The sequence below is a fragment of the Solanum dulcamara genome, chromosome 7 (genome assembly GCF_947179165.1).
Source record: "Solanum dulcamara chromosome 7, daSolDulc1.2, whole genome shotgun sequence".
Taxonomy (NCBI): Eukaryota; Viridiplantae; Streptophyta; class Magnoliopsida; order Solanales; family Solanaceae; genus Solanum; species Solanum dulcamara.
The window spans coordinates 66,269,084-66,284,644 of NC_077243.1; the positions used below are offsets into that span (position 1 = coordinate 66,269,084).

The window sequence follows — 15,561 nt, forward strand, 5'->3', positions numbered from 1 at the left end:
CATATTGATACTTATCCTGTAATATCTCAAAACAATAATGTGTACACCATTATGAGAGAGATTCATTAATGTATATCAGAAATGCATAATTGAGCTCAGAGTGTCAAAATGTAAAAAAAAATATATCAAATTATAAGTACAAATAAGACCCATACTTTGAACATGTTCATTAAATGTCATTTGTTGTAAGCCCTTCATTAACGGATCTACAATCATGAGATTAGTTCTAATATTCTTAAGCGACACTCTACGTTATGAACTTCTTCCTTGATGGTAAAATACTTTAATTTCATATGTCACCTTTGCATTACTTATCATACTTGGAGAAGAATATTATTACAGTGTTATCACAATAAATTTTCAACGGCCTGGTAATAGTGGTGACAAGCCCATCTCAAATAATATTTCACAATACAATAAATGAATTATCACTCCAAAATATATCACAAATTATACTTCCATTGTGGATACAGTAAAGATAGATTATTTAGCACTCTATCATGATACTTCTCCTACGGCTAATAAAAAAATTAATTGAATTGGACTTTATAGTGTCAACACATCCAACAAAATCTGAATTCGAATATCCAATAACTTTCAAGCAATTGGATTTCTTAAACATGAGTGTGTATGTAAGACCTCGTAAGTTGAAAAGTCGGAAAATAGGTTTAAGATGAAAATCACAGATTTTGGCACTGTTGACACCCAATTTTGACCCTCCACAACGCAAATTAACTATCGAGTTTCTTTGAATTTCAAACATTTTTGAAATAATTAAATTTTATAAAAACAAAGATATTTTCATGTTATTCTTAATAATTTTTTTTATTTTATAAACTTTAGTATAATATACATATTTCTATAAACTGTATCTTTGATTACTATTTATGTAGTTATTCGAAAATCATTTCAAAAAGATTTTATTTTTTAACTAAATACAATGTTAGTTATGTTAGTTTAATTATAGTTTGCATTTTTTCAAATTTTAGTTTTTTCTAAAAAATAAAATAAAATAAAAAATCCCCAATCTCCCACATTGAAAATTATATGAAAATTTGAAGTTTTTAGACCCTATATAAATGCTCATATTCTTATTAAGAAGAGAGAAGAAGTGGAGGTTTTTTAGTCACCCCAAAGTTTAAAATTTTCTTAACTTGGCTAGAATTTTGGACTCTTGTCCCCAGCCTAAAAGTTGTAAAAATTTCAAGCTTTCAATCTATATTTTTCTTCAAGGAAAATAAGAGATTGAAGTCGAAATTTAGGGTAAGAACAGTGTTCTTATAACATCGAACCCACGAAGGTTCGAGTCTAATTTTTTAATCTTTTCTTTCTATGTAGATTGAAGTTCCATCAAGCTCTTGGGTGGTAGTGAAGTTGTCTTCCGCTCATCGTCTTCAGTCTTGCTGCCCGGAAAGAGGTAAAAAAAATTCTCAGCTTTATTTTATTTAATTATTTCATATTTTATATTAAGTTAATTCGTAATCTTGTTTTTTTTAATTAGCATGTATTAAGAATAATTAGATTAATGATAGAATTTTTTTATAGTTAGCATGTGTTAGAATTAATTAGTTATCATGTGTTAGGATTATTTCATGAAAGATCTTAGTTTTGTTCATTATTTTTCCAAATAGTTTTCTTTGACAATATAAATTTTCATGTTTTTAATTTCTTCTTTTAACATGATTTAGATTAAAAAAATATGCTTAAAGTTATTATTAAATTAGAACTTTCATGGCCTAATTGATTTAATTATTTATTTAAAATTTGAGCTAGTATATCGTATATATTAAATCCGTGCTCTTTAGTTACTTAAATATATTTCTTCTTTCCTTTCCTTTGTCCACATATATGCATGTTGTTAGTCACTTCTAGGTGCTCATCAATTTGATAACTTAAAATATCATGATATGTTCCTTGATTTAGCTTAAAATAAGTAAATGCTTATGTAATTTTATTTTGGTGCATGTGATATCAATTCGAGTCCATCTTGGACCCCATCGTTGCATATCGTTGAGTTTTGAGTCTCCCATCATTTTGTTTAAATTGTTGGAAAGTTGATAAATGGAAAAGAAGGTAATATTCATTATTTATATATTGATATTGGGTTGTATACACGGAATATAGGTGGAAAACAGGGAATTTGATCGGATTATCTACAATTTTCCTCATGCAGGGTTCCATGGCAGTGAAGATAATATTCATCTTATACAGTATAGTTCCATCTTTTTTTATTTATTAAGTATGTTGTTTAGATTCTGCTTGTATGATGTATGCAGAGTTCCCTCTTTCACATAAATGAGGTTCATATATATAGTTTTTGTGCCGACGGTTTATCGAAAACAGCCTCTTTAAGGTCTGTATACACACTATCTTCTCCAGAATCCACTTGTGAGATTACAATGGGTTTGTTGTTGTTGTTGGTTTCATGTATATACAATAAAAGATTTTTAACCTTGTATATGCTGTGTGATATACATAAAAAGATTTTTAACCTGGCGAATGAGGTTTGAATGTACGCCTTTCCACCCCTCTAGTTTCGCGCCTTGGGGTGTATGTAACATTTTTCAATGGAATTGTTGAACTATATGAAAGAAATATACATTTTTCAAACTATTTTTATGTTAGTGGAAGGTAGCATGTATAAGATTAGAAGGTGAAGTTTGAAGCTAAGGGTGTGGTCTAGTGGTTAATAAAGTGGATGAAACTATGGGACATCATGATTCAAATCCTTGAAGAGACAAATGATTCAGGTATTTTCTTCTCATTTGCCAAACCTTGGCTGTTAGAATCACCAAACCACACGGTATAATAGTCGAGTTGCATGGATATCATCCTTGGAGGAATGAGGAAGGATAGAGGTGCATTTAGGTTTTAAGTTAGTGCCCTACTCTTCATCCACAACTTATATTTGGTACAAATACTCATTTTAAACAGTTTTGTAACAAACAATGAGTGAAGAGTAACATTGAGGATAAGGATAGGAATGGATGGAGTAGGGTGTTTAGGATATCGATGGTGAATATTCACGGCGATGAGTTAGTGTTTGTACAGGACTTATACCCTTAAAAAAGTTGTTTTCTTCAATCCAAGCAAGCAAATATTGTTAAGTGTTTTCATCAACATAGAGGCCAATCACTCTTGTTAGTTGGGACCATCTCTTTGTGACCATTTTTTTTGGCTCACCAGGCTAATTTTGATCATACTAGGAAGGGAATAAATTCTGTATGCTGAAAGTATTGGCTTTTATCCTCTAGGCTAGTTGCCTTATTGCCTTTTTTTTCTTTTTCTTTTTTGCACTGGATTTTGCATTTTCTTAATGTATTGTGTGCCTTTTTGTCTTTGTGCAGAATGCATAAGAATCTTGTGGGAAGGTTTTTTGGGAGTGCCAAAAAAATGTTGCGAGTTGATGGTCAAATTCATGTAACACATAAAATTACTCCTCCATACGACCTTTGGGATCTTGTTGGACTTGGATCAAGAAACTCCTTGATTTGTTTTGAATGTGCTGAATTCAAGATTGAAAATTACCCTGGTTACAACAATAAAAGAGGAGCTGGTTTAAATTGTGATGAGCCTTTTCATTTGGGTGAGTGCAATACCTTCATGTTTAGATTCAACCCATCTTGTAAGAATATGCCAAGAACAAAACAAAAGAAACGCTTTTTACATGCGCCATCTCAGAATCTTCAAACCATTCCCAACTCCATAAGTCCTCCGATTGACTGCTTCCAACATCAACTAAGTTGGATTGATAGTAGAAATACTCCAACTTGTGTCGTCAATGACATGAATGGTTTTCCAAGTTATGCATTTCAGAACTTTCAAAAAGTTCCCAACTCCATTAGTCCTCCAATTTACTCCTTGCATCCAGCTTATTTTAATGACATGAATGGTTTACCAAGTCATGCCGGTTTACCTTCAAGACATGACCCCAGAAGTAAACTTTTCAGGATCTTTAAGTCGTATTTCAGTTATATTAAAGAAACATTTGGAAGAATGGACATTCATGTTGAAGTTTTAGTTCGCCAAGCTCTACATTATGGTGCTTCGAAGTTCGACGAGACCGGGAGTCCCCCATATATATATAGTGATATACAGCAGATACATGGAACAAATAGGTGGTATACTGTGTGTATATAGTTTGATATACAGAAATAAAGTTATATACAGTGTATATAGTGTATATACATTTCGATATACAGTGTGTATACAGCTGCGATATACAGTGAAATTGTGCTTAAGGCCCAAAACGCAGATGGCCCAACAACTTAGTCCAGACGTACAGAAACTAAGTGTCGGGCAATATTTTCATGTGTTATTTATTGTTTATTTATATTAATTCGAGTTGTAATAATTTATTTACTTATGTTATTTATGCTTGCTTAGATATTAATTTTAATTTGTTTTAACTTAATTAGACTCCCCTAAAGATAAACCTATTCATGTTAATTTACTCTTTAGATGATTTTCTACCTTTAACTTAATTATTTGGTAAACTTTACTTTTTTTTATACATGTATATTATTTTCAATGTTTAAGTTTGATCATTTTTTAAAAAACTAATTTTAAAGTCTTCGTTTTCTTTTAAATTAATATTTTTAAAAGTTAGTCAAATAATTTTTAAATCGTCGGATAATCGCGCGTTAGCGGCCACTTTGAATGCTTAACACCTTCTCAAAGTGGAAATAAGAATCTCGTACCTTTTTCTGTGAATTTTTAAGACTTAAATCTGTTAGGGTTTTTAAAATTAAGTTTTCTTAATTTTTTTAAAAAATTAAGTGGCAACTCCTCTTTTCTAAAATTAATTTTTTCTCTATAAAGTTGAAATTAATTTTAAACCATCTTTTTTAGATATAACAGGCACCAGATGGTCCTTCATGGGTCGTGGTCCTCTTCATGAGCTGTGGCACTGGTGAATGGGAAATTGGGAGGAAAGGACCACGGAGAGCTCCACGGCTTGTGGTGCTCACCACGGACCGTGAAGCCAACCGTGAACCTAAACCCCAGGACCCAAAGTTCCTTTGAAGACCACGACATGGACCACGGTCCGTGGTGCCTGTGACGGATTGTGGTGCCTACCGTGGTGGCAATCTTCCCCAAGTGAGGCTCACCTCCATCACCACGACCATCATCACGACCCGTGGTAAGCTTCAGGGGCGGTGTGACCCTCTGTTGAGGCAACCTCATTAAGAGATATTTTGGTCTTTTCCTATTTATCTATTTTTTTGGTAACTAACAGTTTGTATTAATCACCAAGAGATATTTACATAATCGTAACAAACAACATCACAGTTTGTTATCCAACAAGAGAAAAAACTCAAACTAAGAACTCAAAGATACAACTAACTCCAGAAGAGGAGAAATTATTGTAGTCGAGTACTAATCACCAAAGGAGCTCTCAAACTGCACATATATGCTATTTCTTTAGTTATATCTTCATAGTTTCGTATTTTTTCTTCAAAAGTCCTCTGATTTCTTTCCATCCATATTGCATAAGAGCACTGGACATACATTAATTTGAAGAGATGCGCATTATGAGACTTGCCTTTAGATTGTTTCAGAGTCCATTCCAAATGTATATCCCATGTATCATCTTGCAAGAGTGGCCATTTAATCCAGGTAAGCAGTCTCTTCCAAATAGCTCTAGTAAATTCACATTGAGTAAAAAGATGATCTCTATTCTCCAAATCTTGTTGATAGAGTTTGCATTGTTGGTTGACATCCATTCCCCAGGAGGCTAATCTATCTGTAGTTGGGAGTTTGTTCTGCAACATGATCCACATTGTAATAATAGACTTTGGTCTTGCATTGTTGTTAAACATCATACTTTTCCACGGAACTGTTGGTCTATTACCCAACAAGTTCATATAAAAGTTAGCAATAGTTGGTGAGTCTCTTTGAGTATGTATCTGTTCTAATATCACTCTAGAAGCAAGTATCTTCCTAACCATCCATGAAGCCTGTTGATATATAGGAACACTAAAGATAGTGTGGGATTTTATATAATAAGAATGGATCCATCTAATCCATAACTTATTAGTTTTATGAGCAAGATCCCAACAGGTCTTAGCAATAGCAGCTTGATTCCACAGTTGTATGTTGATAAGCCTTATTCCTCCAGTAGATTTAGGTAAGCACATCCTCTCCCATGCTATCAGTGCCCTCTTGGTGATGGTGTTGGTACCTGACCATATGAAGCTCCTACAATAAACCTCAATGAGCTTAAGGACTTTTGTAGGTATAATGAATAGTTAGGACCAGTAGGCTTGGATTCCAAAGAGAACTGATTGAACTAATTACCTGCATAGGAAAGTTGCTTGGCTGTCCAGGAGGTAATTCGAGCTACAATTTTATTCACTAGAGGTGTCCATTTCATAAGAGATAACTTTTTAGTGGATAAAGGAACACCAAGATATTTGAAAGGGAACTCCTCATAGCTAAAATGGAATTGCTACAGTATGGTTTCCTTCATCTGATCAGTGACTCCACCAAAATAAATGGAACTCTTATTTATATTTTCTTGCAGTCCAGAAGCTAGGGAGAACTTTTGGAAACATTGATATATGGCCCCTATTGATTGCTGATCCCTTCTGCAGTACAAGAGTAAATCATCTGCAAAGCATATATGATTTATTCTCAATCTTGTACATTTAGGATGAAACTTGAATCTTCCACTGTCTTTAACTTCATCTAGGCATCTGCTCAAGTACTCCATAGATATAGAAAATAGATAAGGGAAGATGGGGTCTCCCTGTCTAAGTCCTCTTGCAGCATTAAAAGGAGGAGTGGGTTTTTTATTAACCAAAATTGTATAGTTCACAGTGTGCAAACATTCAAGGATCCAGTCAATGAATTTCCTAGGAAAGCAGAGATTCTCTAGCACTTGTTCCAATAATGACCATTCCACAGAATAATAAGCCTTTTGAAGGTCTATTTTGATCATACACCTTGGAGAGATGTGTTTCCTAGAGTAAGCTTTAACAAGCTCATTTGCTAGGATGATGTTATCTGCAAGTTTCCTCCCTGGAATAAAACCTGATTGTGCTTCACTGATAATGTATTCCATAATTCTCTGCATTCTAGTAGCTAGCGCTTTAGCAATGATTTTGTATAAAATGGTACAACAAGCTATAGGCCTATACTCTTTAATATTTATTGGGCTAGCAGTTTTTGGGATTAGAGTGACCATAGTGCAATTGACTAGTCTATAGAGTTTTCTAGAAATAAAGAACTCTTTGATGGCTATCAGTATCTTATCTTTGGTGATGCTCCAAGTCTTCTTATAAAAATAGGCATTGTATCCATCTACACCGGGTGATTTATCATCCCCAATAGAAGCTAATACATTCCAGATTTCTTCATTTGTAACATCTCTACATAATTCAGCTCCTTACTCATATGTGATTGTAGTTCCTCTCCTCATAGTGTTCTTATCAACAACCTGTAATCCTGTACTGCTAGATCCCATGAGAGCCTTATAGAACTGAGTGACTTACTTCTTAATAGCTTCTGGTGTTTTGAGCTTATTCCATTGAGTGAAGTGAGTTATAGCATCATTTTCTTATTAGTTCTCTCCTTGATCATTGCTGAAAAATACTTGTTATTGCTATCTCCAAGCTTTATCCATTTAGCTCTAGATTTTTGTCTGAGGGCACTTTCTTCCACAAGTTTCCATTTCTCAATATTCATCAGTGCTTGCCTTTCTTTGCTAAGAAGTTCATCTGTGTATTGTTGGTTAATCTTCTCCTGTGTTTGGATTAGTTCAAGTCTAGCTTCAGTTATTCTAGTGGAGCTGTTTTGGAATTCATCCTTATTTAATATTTTCAATATCTTCTTTAAGGCTCTCAACTTTGCCCAAATATTTGACATTTTTCTTGGTTCTAGTTGTTTGTGCCATACTTCTGTTACCTTCTCCATGAACTTGCTATGATCTGCCCATATATTGAAGAATCTGAATAGAGTCTTGACTGTCCACTGGTTGTCCTCAGTTTTGATTAGCAAAGGAGAATGATCGGAGATATAGGGTACTTCATATTGTGTAACCACATGACCCCAATGCATCATCCAATCTGGATTGCCAAACATTCTGTCAATTCTGCTGCAAATTTTATTAGTACCCATCTGTTTATTTGACCAAGTATAATAATCTCCTTTCCAAGGTAGTTCATTGAGATGTAAATCATGAAGACACTTGGTGAAGTCTTGAGTTTCAGCTGAGGATACTGGGGCACCATATAATCTATCATTTGGATACAACACAACATTAAAGTCTCTAGCTATAATCCAAGGTCTATCAACCCCTTGTTCAATTTGTGCTAATTCTGTCCAGAGTTCTTTTCTCTTCTCATTAGTGTTAAAAGCATATATAATAGTAGAAAAACAAGATACAGTTCCAGTGGTATTATTGATCATGCAATGGATTGATTGAGCAGTAGTTCTACTATGAGTCACTTGATAATAGTTTGTATCCCACATCAGTCATATCCTTCCATTCTCAGCATATTGATAGTTATTGAGAGATTTCCATCCAGGATTGATATCTGCAATAGTCTTAGGAGCTTTGTTAATCTTGACTCTAGTTTCCACTAAAGCAACTAGTTTAATACCTTTCTTTCTTAAATAGATTTTTAGTTCCTTCTGCTTGTGCCTCTTATTTATTCCTCTCACATTCCATATGAGCCAACTCATTAGATATTGTGTGGTTGTTCTCCTTTATCAGGAGGTACTTGAACATATTCACTGAGCCTTCTGGAAGTATTTCCCCATGTATTCTTCTTTGGCCAAGATCCCAAAAGGGGGAAATCAATCAAGTTAAATTCAGGGCTATATACTACTTCTCCATTCTAATTTCTGCTTTTGGAGCTTTGAGGAACTTCAACTATTCTTCTCTCTGAATTAGTATCCACCTAAACCATTTTGCCTTTTGCACCCTGGAGGACTTATCTTCTACTTGTTTCTGCATTGAAGTTTCTTTTATTTCTGGAGCAGGTTCCTTGATCACACCTGTAGGTTTCCATTCTTGTCCAACTTTACTAGTGCCTTGCTTCTTCTTAAGTTGGAAGGGTTGTTGTTGCATTGTTTGGATTGGGCATACATGTCCAACCATTGAGAATTTAGGGAAGAACTTAGGTTTCCAATCATATAAAACCTCCTGCTCAAACACTTTCTCATGAGGGTCCATAACAATAATCTTATCAGGCAGTGGTTGAGTAACATTCACTTCAATCAACATTCGAGCCTAGGAGATCCTTGTTTGTTTAGCAGTATATTCATCAACATATATTGGAACTCCTATGACACTAGCTATTCTACTCAATGAACCTTTACCCCAACAAGACATAGGAAGCTTTAGAAATTTCACCCACAGAGGAATTGTTGTAGGGAATTCCTTACTGAAGTCGAAATCCACAGTCCATAGTTTAAGAATTGTAGGTCTATTATTAATGGTATAAGGTCCTGCGTAGAAGATTTCATTCATATCTTCAATCGACTGAAATCTAATCACATAGTACCCTTCTTCATGGTAATAGAGCTGAGGTGTTGCAACATTGGACCAAAACTGAGTAATGTATCTTGTTAAAGCATTATATCCCGGTACATCTCCTATGAAATAAGCTACTAAGGTAGTGCTCTATTTTTTAACTTCCTGATTTACCTCATCTTTTTCCGGATGGACTATTGGTTTCCCATTCAGCATTTGATGAGGGATATAATCAAGCAATAATCCATTTGTTGCAGCTCGATTGTTAGTAAAGAGACTAGTCCACATTCGTTCCTCTACTACTACTGCATTTTCGCCAGCTTTAGTGACTTCTGTAGCTGGATCTACTGGTTCTCCATTAGCTTAGATCTCAGATCTGGGACTTGACGACATTACTGATAAAGGTGTTTGGGGGGTATTACTTATGCTTAATCTTCCCTTTGCTTTAACTGCATTTTAACGATGACCCGCATTAAAATTTGCCTTATTCTTACTTGCCAGATCAAGGAGGTAACGAATGGGAAAAGGGATTAGACGATGAGATTTGAGGCTAATTATCCTCATCTAATTAGCTTGAACGGGTCAAGGGATAGCTAAATCTAGGATCATTGGTAAGGGTTAGTAAAACATACACTCGTAGACGGATCAAGTTGCGTGGTGAAATTCACCTATTTACTGGATTAAGGACTTAGGTGAACTTAACTTACCGATTCTACATGTAACACACTAGAAAGGAATTACTAATAAAAAAGGTCTACATAGTTAAGGATTCGTGGGGAACACGTACACCCTAATTTTATCTCATATTGAATTAAAACCATATTAAATTTTTAACTTGTTACTTGATGCTTGCAATTTAATTAGTTAATTAATTTTACACAAAACCCCTCTTTTTACGGAAATAATTTGATTACCAAAAAAATAATAAATGATTAACATAAGTCTAAACCATATTCCTCGTGGTATCGGCCCTATCCTATGTTAGGTTCTATATTTGATCAACGACAATTTTCTACTTTTTTAGGGAGGTGTAATTTGGGCGTATCAAATTTTGGCGCCATTGTCGGGGAATAAGGATTTTAGATTAGATTAATTTTTTATTATTTGATTTGTATTCATTATTTCCTTATTGTACCTTTTCTTCTTTAATTTGTGCTAAAACAAGTTTTGAATCCTAGTGCATGCCAAATATGAGGAGTCGAAACATTCGCTTGAGTTCCTTTAATCCTGAAATTGAGAGAGCACTACACAGGATGGCGAGAAATAATAATAATGATGGACACAAAGTTGATGATGGGAAGAAACCCAAATTGTGTACATCTCCAAGCTTGGAATTAGAATTTGATAATCAATTTTGCTTGTAGTTTTATTTTATGGGTATAATCTCCATTTCTTCAACAATAAGTAACTGAATCTATAGCTAGGGGTGTGTGTGTGATATGTGGGTGTAAACCTAATGGGTATTGATTGATTAGCTCTAGAATTGGTTGTTATGCATGAATATTTTACTGTCTTCAAGTTTTAATCTATAAATTAGTGCTTGCAAACACTGGATGAACTCTCTAACACTATTTTATTAGTGAGGACCTGGTGAAATTAGTTATTGGATTATAGCTAGAGATAGTATGATCCGACTAATTTGTCATTTTATTAGTGAGGACCTGGTGAAATTAGTTATTGGATTATAGCTAGAGATAGTATGATTCGACTAATTTCTCAGTATTCAAGGATTTAAGGTACCTAGTTGGAAATGATTCAGTTTTTGAGTTTAGAATTGACTTTGGTCAACGTTTAGAATTCAGACACTCGAAATTGAATTTTGACGACTCTGTTAGATTCGAGGGATGATCTTAGGTTCTAGGGAGAGATCCTGTGTGTTGTTTGGAAGCTTCATGGGTGTTTTGGTCTTTTGATCTTAAAGTTAGTTTCTTGGCGCCTTATCGGATTCCAGATGAAGAAGAACTTGCATTCAAATTTTTCCAATTCCATTGAGCCTGGAACAATGAATTAAATATGGTAGCATATATATTTTGGGTGTACGGGATTCCGAGTGAATTTCGAGGGTTGATTCAAAGACTTTGTGAAATATCTGATTTGCTGTACCTAGTGCCTTTGCTTTCACGAAGGAGATGTCACTTTTGCGACCTCTTCTTTAGCACAAACCCTTTACAAAATCAAAGAGGGAAGATTTTTCAGGCTTTGCAAAAGTGACTCAGGTGTGGCAAAAGTGATAGTAGCAAAAGAGACACCTGAGAGGGGTTTAGCCGGCATTTATGTTATTTGTTCAATTTATGAGACTAGTTCTCTCACACGGCTAGTTCTCTCAGCGCGCGCTCTCTCTCTCTCTCTCTCTTTAATTTTTCTGCGTCTGCTGCCAAAACCAACAACACCACGAGGTGCGGAACACTCAGGCGAGCAAACCCCAGTTAGCTCCTCTGAGATCTGCTCAGCCACGCGCCATCACGCGCCGCCAAAAGCCGCAGATCTGCGATGCCACGCGTTGCACGCGCCGGCGCATATGGCAGTTTCCGGCCATTTTTCGCCTCCAATTTTTCTCCCAGGGTGGTCGCCTCTGCATTCCGAGGCTGACCATATATTTGTATCCAGTTTTCTGGTAAGTGAACAGTGCTCCGGCGGTGAACAGTGCTTTTCTAATAGTGAACAGCATTTCGACAGTGAACAGGTTTTACTAACTTGGAGTTGGTACCTCCAATAGCCCATTTTCGATATTTTAGCCTATAAATATTTATTGCAGTGCCAAATTAAGTACCTGTCTCACTGTTATTAATCATTTGCTAACTTGTGCTATACTATTGATCATTCGTTTATCTGGAAGTAACCTTTCAGTAGCGTATTTCTGCTTTTCTGGCTTTAGTGAGCGATGGTAGACTAGGGTCATATTCTCGATTGGGATCGAGGGCCAGGGTTGGGAGGGCTAAGGGGGCTGAGGGAGCTTCTAGATTGAGAGTAGGCTCTTGGAATATTGGGACCTTATCGGGTAAGTCCATAGACCTAAGATTAATATAGCTTGCGTCCAAGAGACTAAATGGGTAGGACCTAAAGCTAAGGAGGTGGATGGGTACAAACTTTGGTTTTTGGGCAAGTCGAGGTTTAAGAATGGAGTAGGGATCTTAGTAGATAGCGAGCTTAGAGATCAGGTGGTAGAGGTTAGGAGGACCAATGATAGGATGATGACGATTAAGTTAGTCGTTGGAGGGCTCACCTTGAACATTATTAGTGCCTATGCGCCGCAAGTGGGGTTGGACGAGGAGACAAAAAGGCACGTTTGGGAGGACTTGGACGAAGTAGTGGTCAGTATACCGCCTATTGAGAAGCTATTCATAGGAGGAGATTTCAATGGGCACATTAGGTCTGTTTCGATGGGCTATGATGAGGTGCATGGAGGATTTGGCTTCGGGTGTAGGAACAGTGGAGGAGCCTCACTCCTGGATTTCGCAAAAGCTTTTGATTTAAGGGTGGCCAACTCGAGTTTCCCAAAGAAGGAAGAGCACTTGGTAACCTTTCGTAGCTCGAGGGCGGTGACGCAAATAGACTTCTAGCTCCTTAGAAAAGATGATAAAAGCCTTTGTAAGGACTGCAAGGTCATACCAAGTGAGAATCTTACGACCCAACATAAACTATTAGTCATGGACTTGGAGATAAGAAGGAAGAAGAAGAAGAGGGTCGTGGATGACCGACCGAGGATTAGGTGGGGTCGTTTGACTCCGTCTAGTGCCTTAGAGATGGGGGAGAAGCTGATGGCTATGGAGGCGTGGGATAGTAGGGGTAGGCAAGCACTATTTGGGATAGGACGGCCAGCTGTATTAGGGAAACAGCTAGAGAGGTGCTAGGGGTCTCACGAGGCCGCCATGGTAGGCACCGAGGGGATTGGTGGTAGAATGGAGAAGTCCAGGGAAAGGTAGAAGCAAAGAAGCAGGCATATGTAAAGTTGGTAGATAGCAAGGATGATGAACAGAAGCGAACAAACAGGAAAAAGTATAAGATGGCGAATAAGAAGGTGAAGATGGCAGTTTCGGCGGCTAAAACGGCAGCCTTTGAACGCCTTTATGCAGAACTAGAGGAAAAAGGCGGGGATAAGAAGCTATTTAAGCTTGCCAAGGCGAGAGAGAGGAAGGCACGCGACTTGGATCAAGTGAAGTACATCAAGGACGAGGATGGTCAAGTACTGGTACAGAAATCCCGTATTAGACAGAGATGGCAGTCATACTTTCACGAACTCTTGAACGAAGGAGGGGACATAGACTTTGTATTGGGAGACTTGGAGCACTTTGATAGGCGTCACGACTCTGGGTATTGTAAGAGAATAAAGGTTGAGTAGGTTAAGGGAGCTGTTCGTAGGATATGCAGGGGAAAAGCGACCGGACCTGACGAGATCCCTGGGGAATTTTGGAAGAATGCAGGTAGGGTAGGATTGGAGTGGCTGACTGCGCTGTTTAATGTCATTTTCAGGACTTCGAAGATGCCAGAAGAATGAAGGTGGAGTACAATCATTCCCATGTACAAGAACAAGAGAGACATTCAAAGCTGCACCAACTATAGAGGTATCAAGCTGCTAAGTCACACTATGAAAGTGTGGGAAAGGGTGATAGAAATGAGGTTGAGGAGTAGTGTGTCTATTTCAGAGAACCAGTTTGGATTCATGCCGGAGCGCTCGACTACAGAAGCCATTCATATTTTAAGGAGATTGGTGGAGCAATATAGGGAGCAAAAAAGGGACTTACACATGATATTCATTGACCTAGAAAAGGCCTATGACAAAGTTCCAAGAGAGGTCCTATGGAGATGCTTGGAGGCGAAATGTATACCTGTGGCATACATTAGAGCGATTAAAGACATGTATGATGGAGCTAAGACCAGGGTAAGGACGGTAGGAGGGGACTCGGAGCACTTTCCTGTTACGATGGGGTTGCACCAGGGATCGACTCTTAGCCCATTTCTATTCACCCTAGTGATGGATTAATTGACAAGACAAATATAAGGTGAGGTGCCTTGGTGCATGTTATTCGCGGATGACATAGTCCTGATTGACAAGACTCACAACGGAGTTAACGATAAGATGGAGGCTGGAGACAGACGTTGGAGTCTAAAGGATTTAAATTGAGTAGGACTAAGATAGAATACTTGGAGTGCAGTTTCAGTGGCCTGCCGTGTGAGGCTGATAGGGAAGTGAGGCTTGGTACCCAGGCCATTCGAAAGAAAAGAAGCTTCAAGTAACTTGGGTCTATTATACAGGAAGATGGGGATATCGACGACGATGTTTCACACCGTATCGGTGCAGGGTGGATGAAATGGAGGCTCGCCTCTGGAGTGCTTTATGATAAGAAAGTGCCACCAAAACTCAAAGGCAAGTCCTACAAAGTGGTGGTTAGACCAACTCTATTATACGGGGTGGAGTGTTGGCCAATCAAGAAACTTCATGTTCAGAAGATGAAAGTCATGGAAATGAGAATGCTGCGGTGGATGTATGTGCACACTAAGATGGATAGAATTAGGAATGAAGATATCCAAGACAAGGTGGGAGTGGCATCGGTGGAGGACAAGATGCGGGAAGCGAGACTGAGATGGTTGGGCATGTGAAGAGGAGAGACACAGATGCTCTAGTGCGGAGGTGCGAGAGGTTGGCTATGGAAGGTTTTAAGAGGGGCAAAGGGAGGCCGAAGAAGTATTGGGAAGAGGTGATTAGACATGATATGGCACAGTTGCAGCTCACCGAGGACATGACCTTAGATAGGAGGCTATGGAGGACTCAGACTAAGATAGGGGGCTAGGTGGCCTATCTTTTCTCTATAGTAGTCGTAGTCGCGCTCATTTGTTTATTAACATATGATTTTTGCATGGGATTACTGCTTATATTAGTTGGCCCAGTGTACTTTGGGTATCCTATTTTATCTATAGTAGTTAATGCTCATTATTCATATTTTTATATTATTTGCTATATGCCTGGCTCTACTGACCTATGTCTTGTTTCCCTTGTTTCTCCTCCCTTATTCTTCTCTCTTAAGCCAAGGGTCTTTCGGAAACAGCCGCCCTACCTTTTAAGGTGGGGGTTAGGTCTGCGT

The 15,561-nt window shown here is 37.4% G+C and overlaps 3 protein-coding genes across 3 annotated transcripts; 2 read left to right on the plus strand and 1 right to left on the minus strand.

Annotated features, from left to right (window-relative positions):
* The first annotated feature begins 2,061 nt into the window (after positions 1 to 2,061).
* LOC129894812 (uncharacterized) lies at positions 2,062 to 5,025 on the plus strand. The gene is made up of 4 exons (XM_055970443.1): positions 2,062 to 2,073; positions 2,125 to 2,210; positions 3,348 to 4,128; positions 4,861 to 5,025. The coding sequence occupies exons 1-4, from the start codon at positions 2,062 to 2,064 to the stop codon at positions 5,023 to 5,025; spliced, it is 1,044 nt and encodes a 347-aa protein (XP_055826418.1).
* Positions 5,026 to 7,545: 2,520 nt separating this feature from the next.
* On the minus strand, positions 7,546 to 8,475 carry LOC129894813 (uncharacterized). Its single transcript, XM_055970444.1, has one exon. The coding sequence runs from the start codon at positions 8,473 to 8,475 to the stop codon at positions 7,546 to 7,548; it is 930 nt and encodes a 309-aa protein (XP_055826419.1).
* A 4,197-nt stretch (positions 8,476 to 12,672) lies between these two features.
* On the plus strand, positions 12,673 to 13,332 carry LOC129894814 (uncharacterized). The gene is made up of 2 exons (XM_055970445.1): positions 12,673 to 12,996; positions 13,084 to 13,332. The coding sequence occupies exons 1-2, from the start codon at positions 12,673 to 12,675 to the stop codon at positions 13,330 to 13,332; spliced, it is 573 nt and encodes a 190-aa protein (XP_055826420.1).
* Positions 13,333 to 15,561: the final 2,229 nt, after the last annotated feature.

What these genes read in the sequence shown, in the direction of transcription:
- LOC129894812 (XM_055970443.1), top strand. An exon ending in GATAATATTCATCTTATACA is followed by an intron (nt 2,211 to 3,347) that starts GTATAGTTCCAT and finishes GTCTTTGTGCAG; the next exon opens with AATGCATAAGAATCTTGTGG. An exon ending in GAACAAATAGGTGGTATACT is followed by an intron (nt 4,129 to 4,860) that starts GTGTGTATATAG and finishes TAGATATAACAG; the next exon opens with GCACCAGATGGTCCTTCATG.
- LOC129894813 (XM_055970444.1), bottom strand. Translation starts at nt 8,475, where the DNA reads ATGTGGGATACAAACTATTATCAAGTGACTCATAGTAGAACTACTGCT.
- LOC129894814 (XM_055970445.1), top strand. Translation starts at nt 12,673, where the DNA reads ATGACGATTAAGTTAGTCGTTGGAGGGCTCACCTTGAACATTATTAGT. An exon ending in CAAAGAAGGAAGAGCACTTG is followed by an intron (nt 12,997 to 13,083) that starts GTAACCTTTCGT and finishes AAGGACTGCAAG; the next exon opens with GTCATACCAAGTGAGAATCT.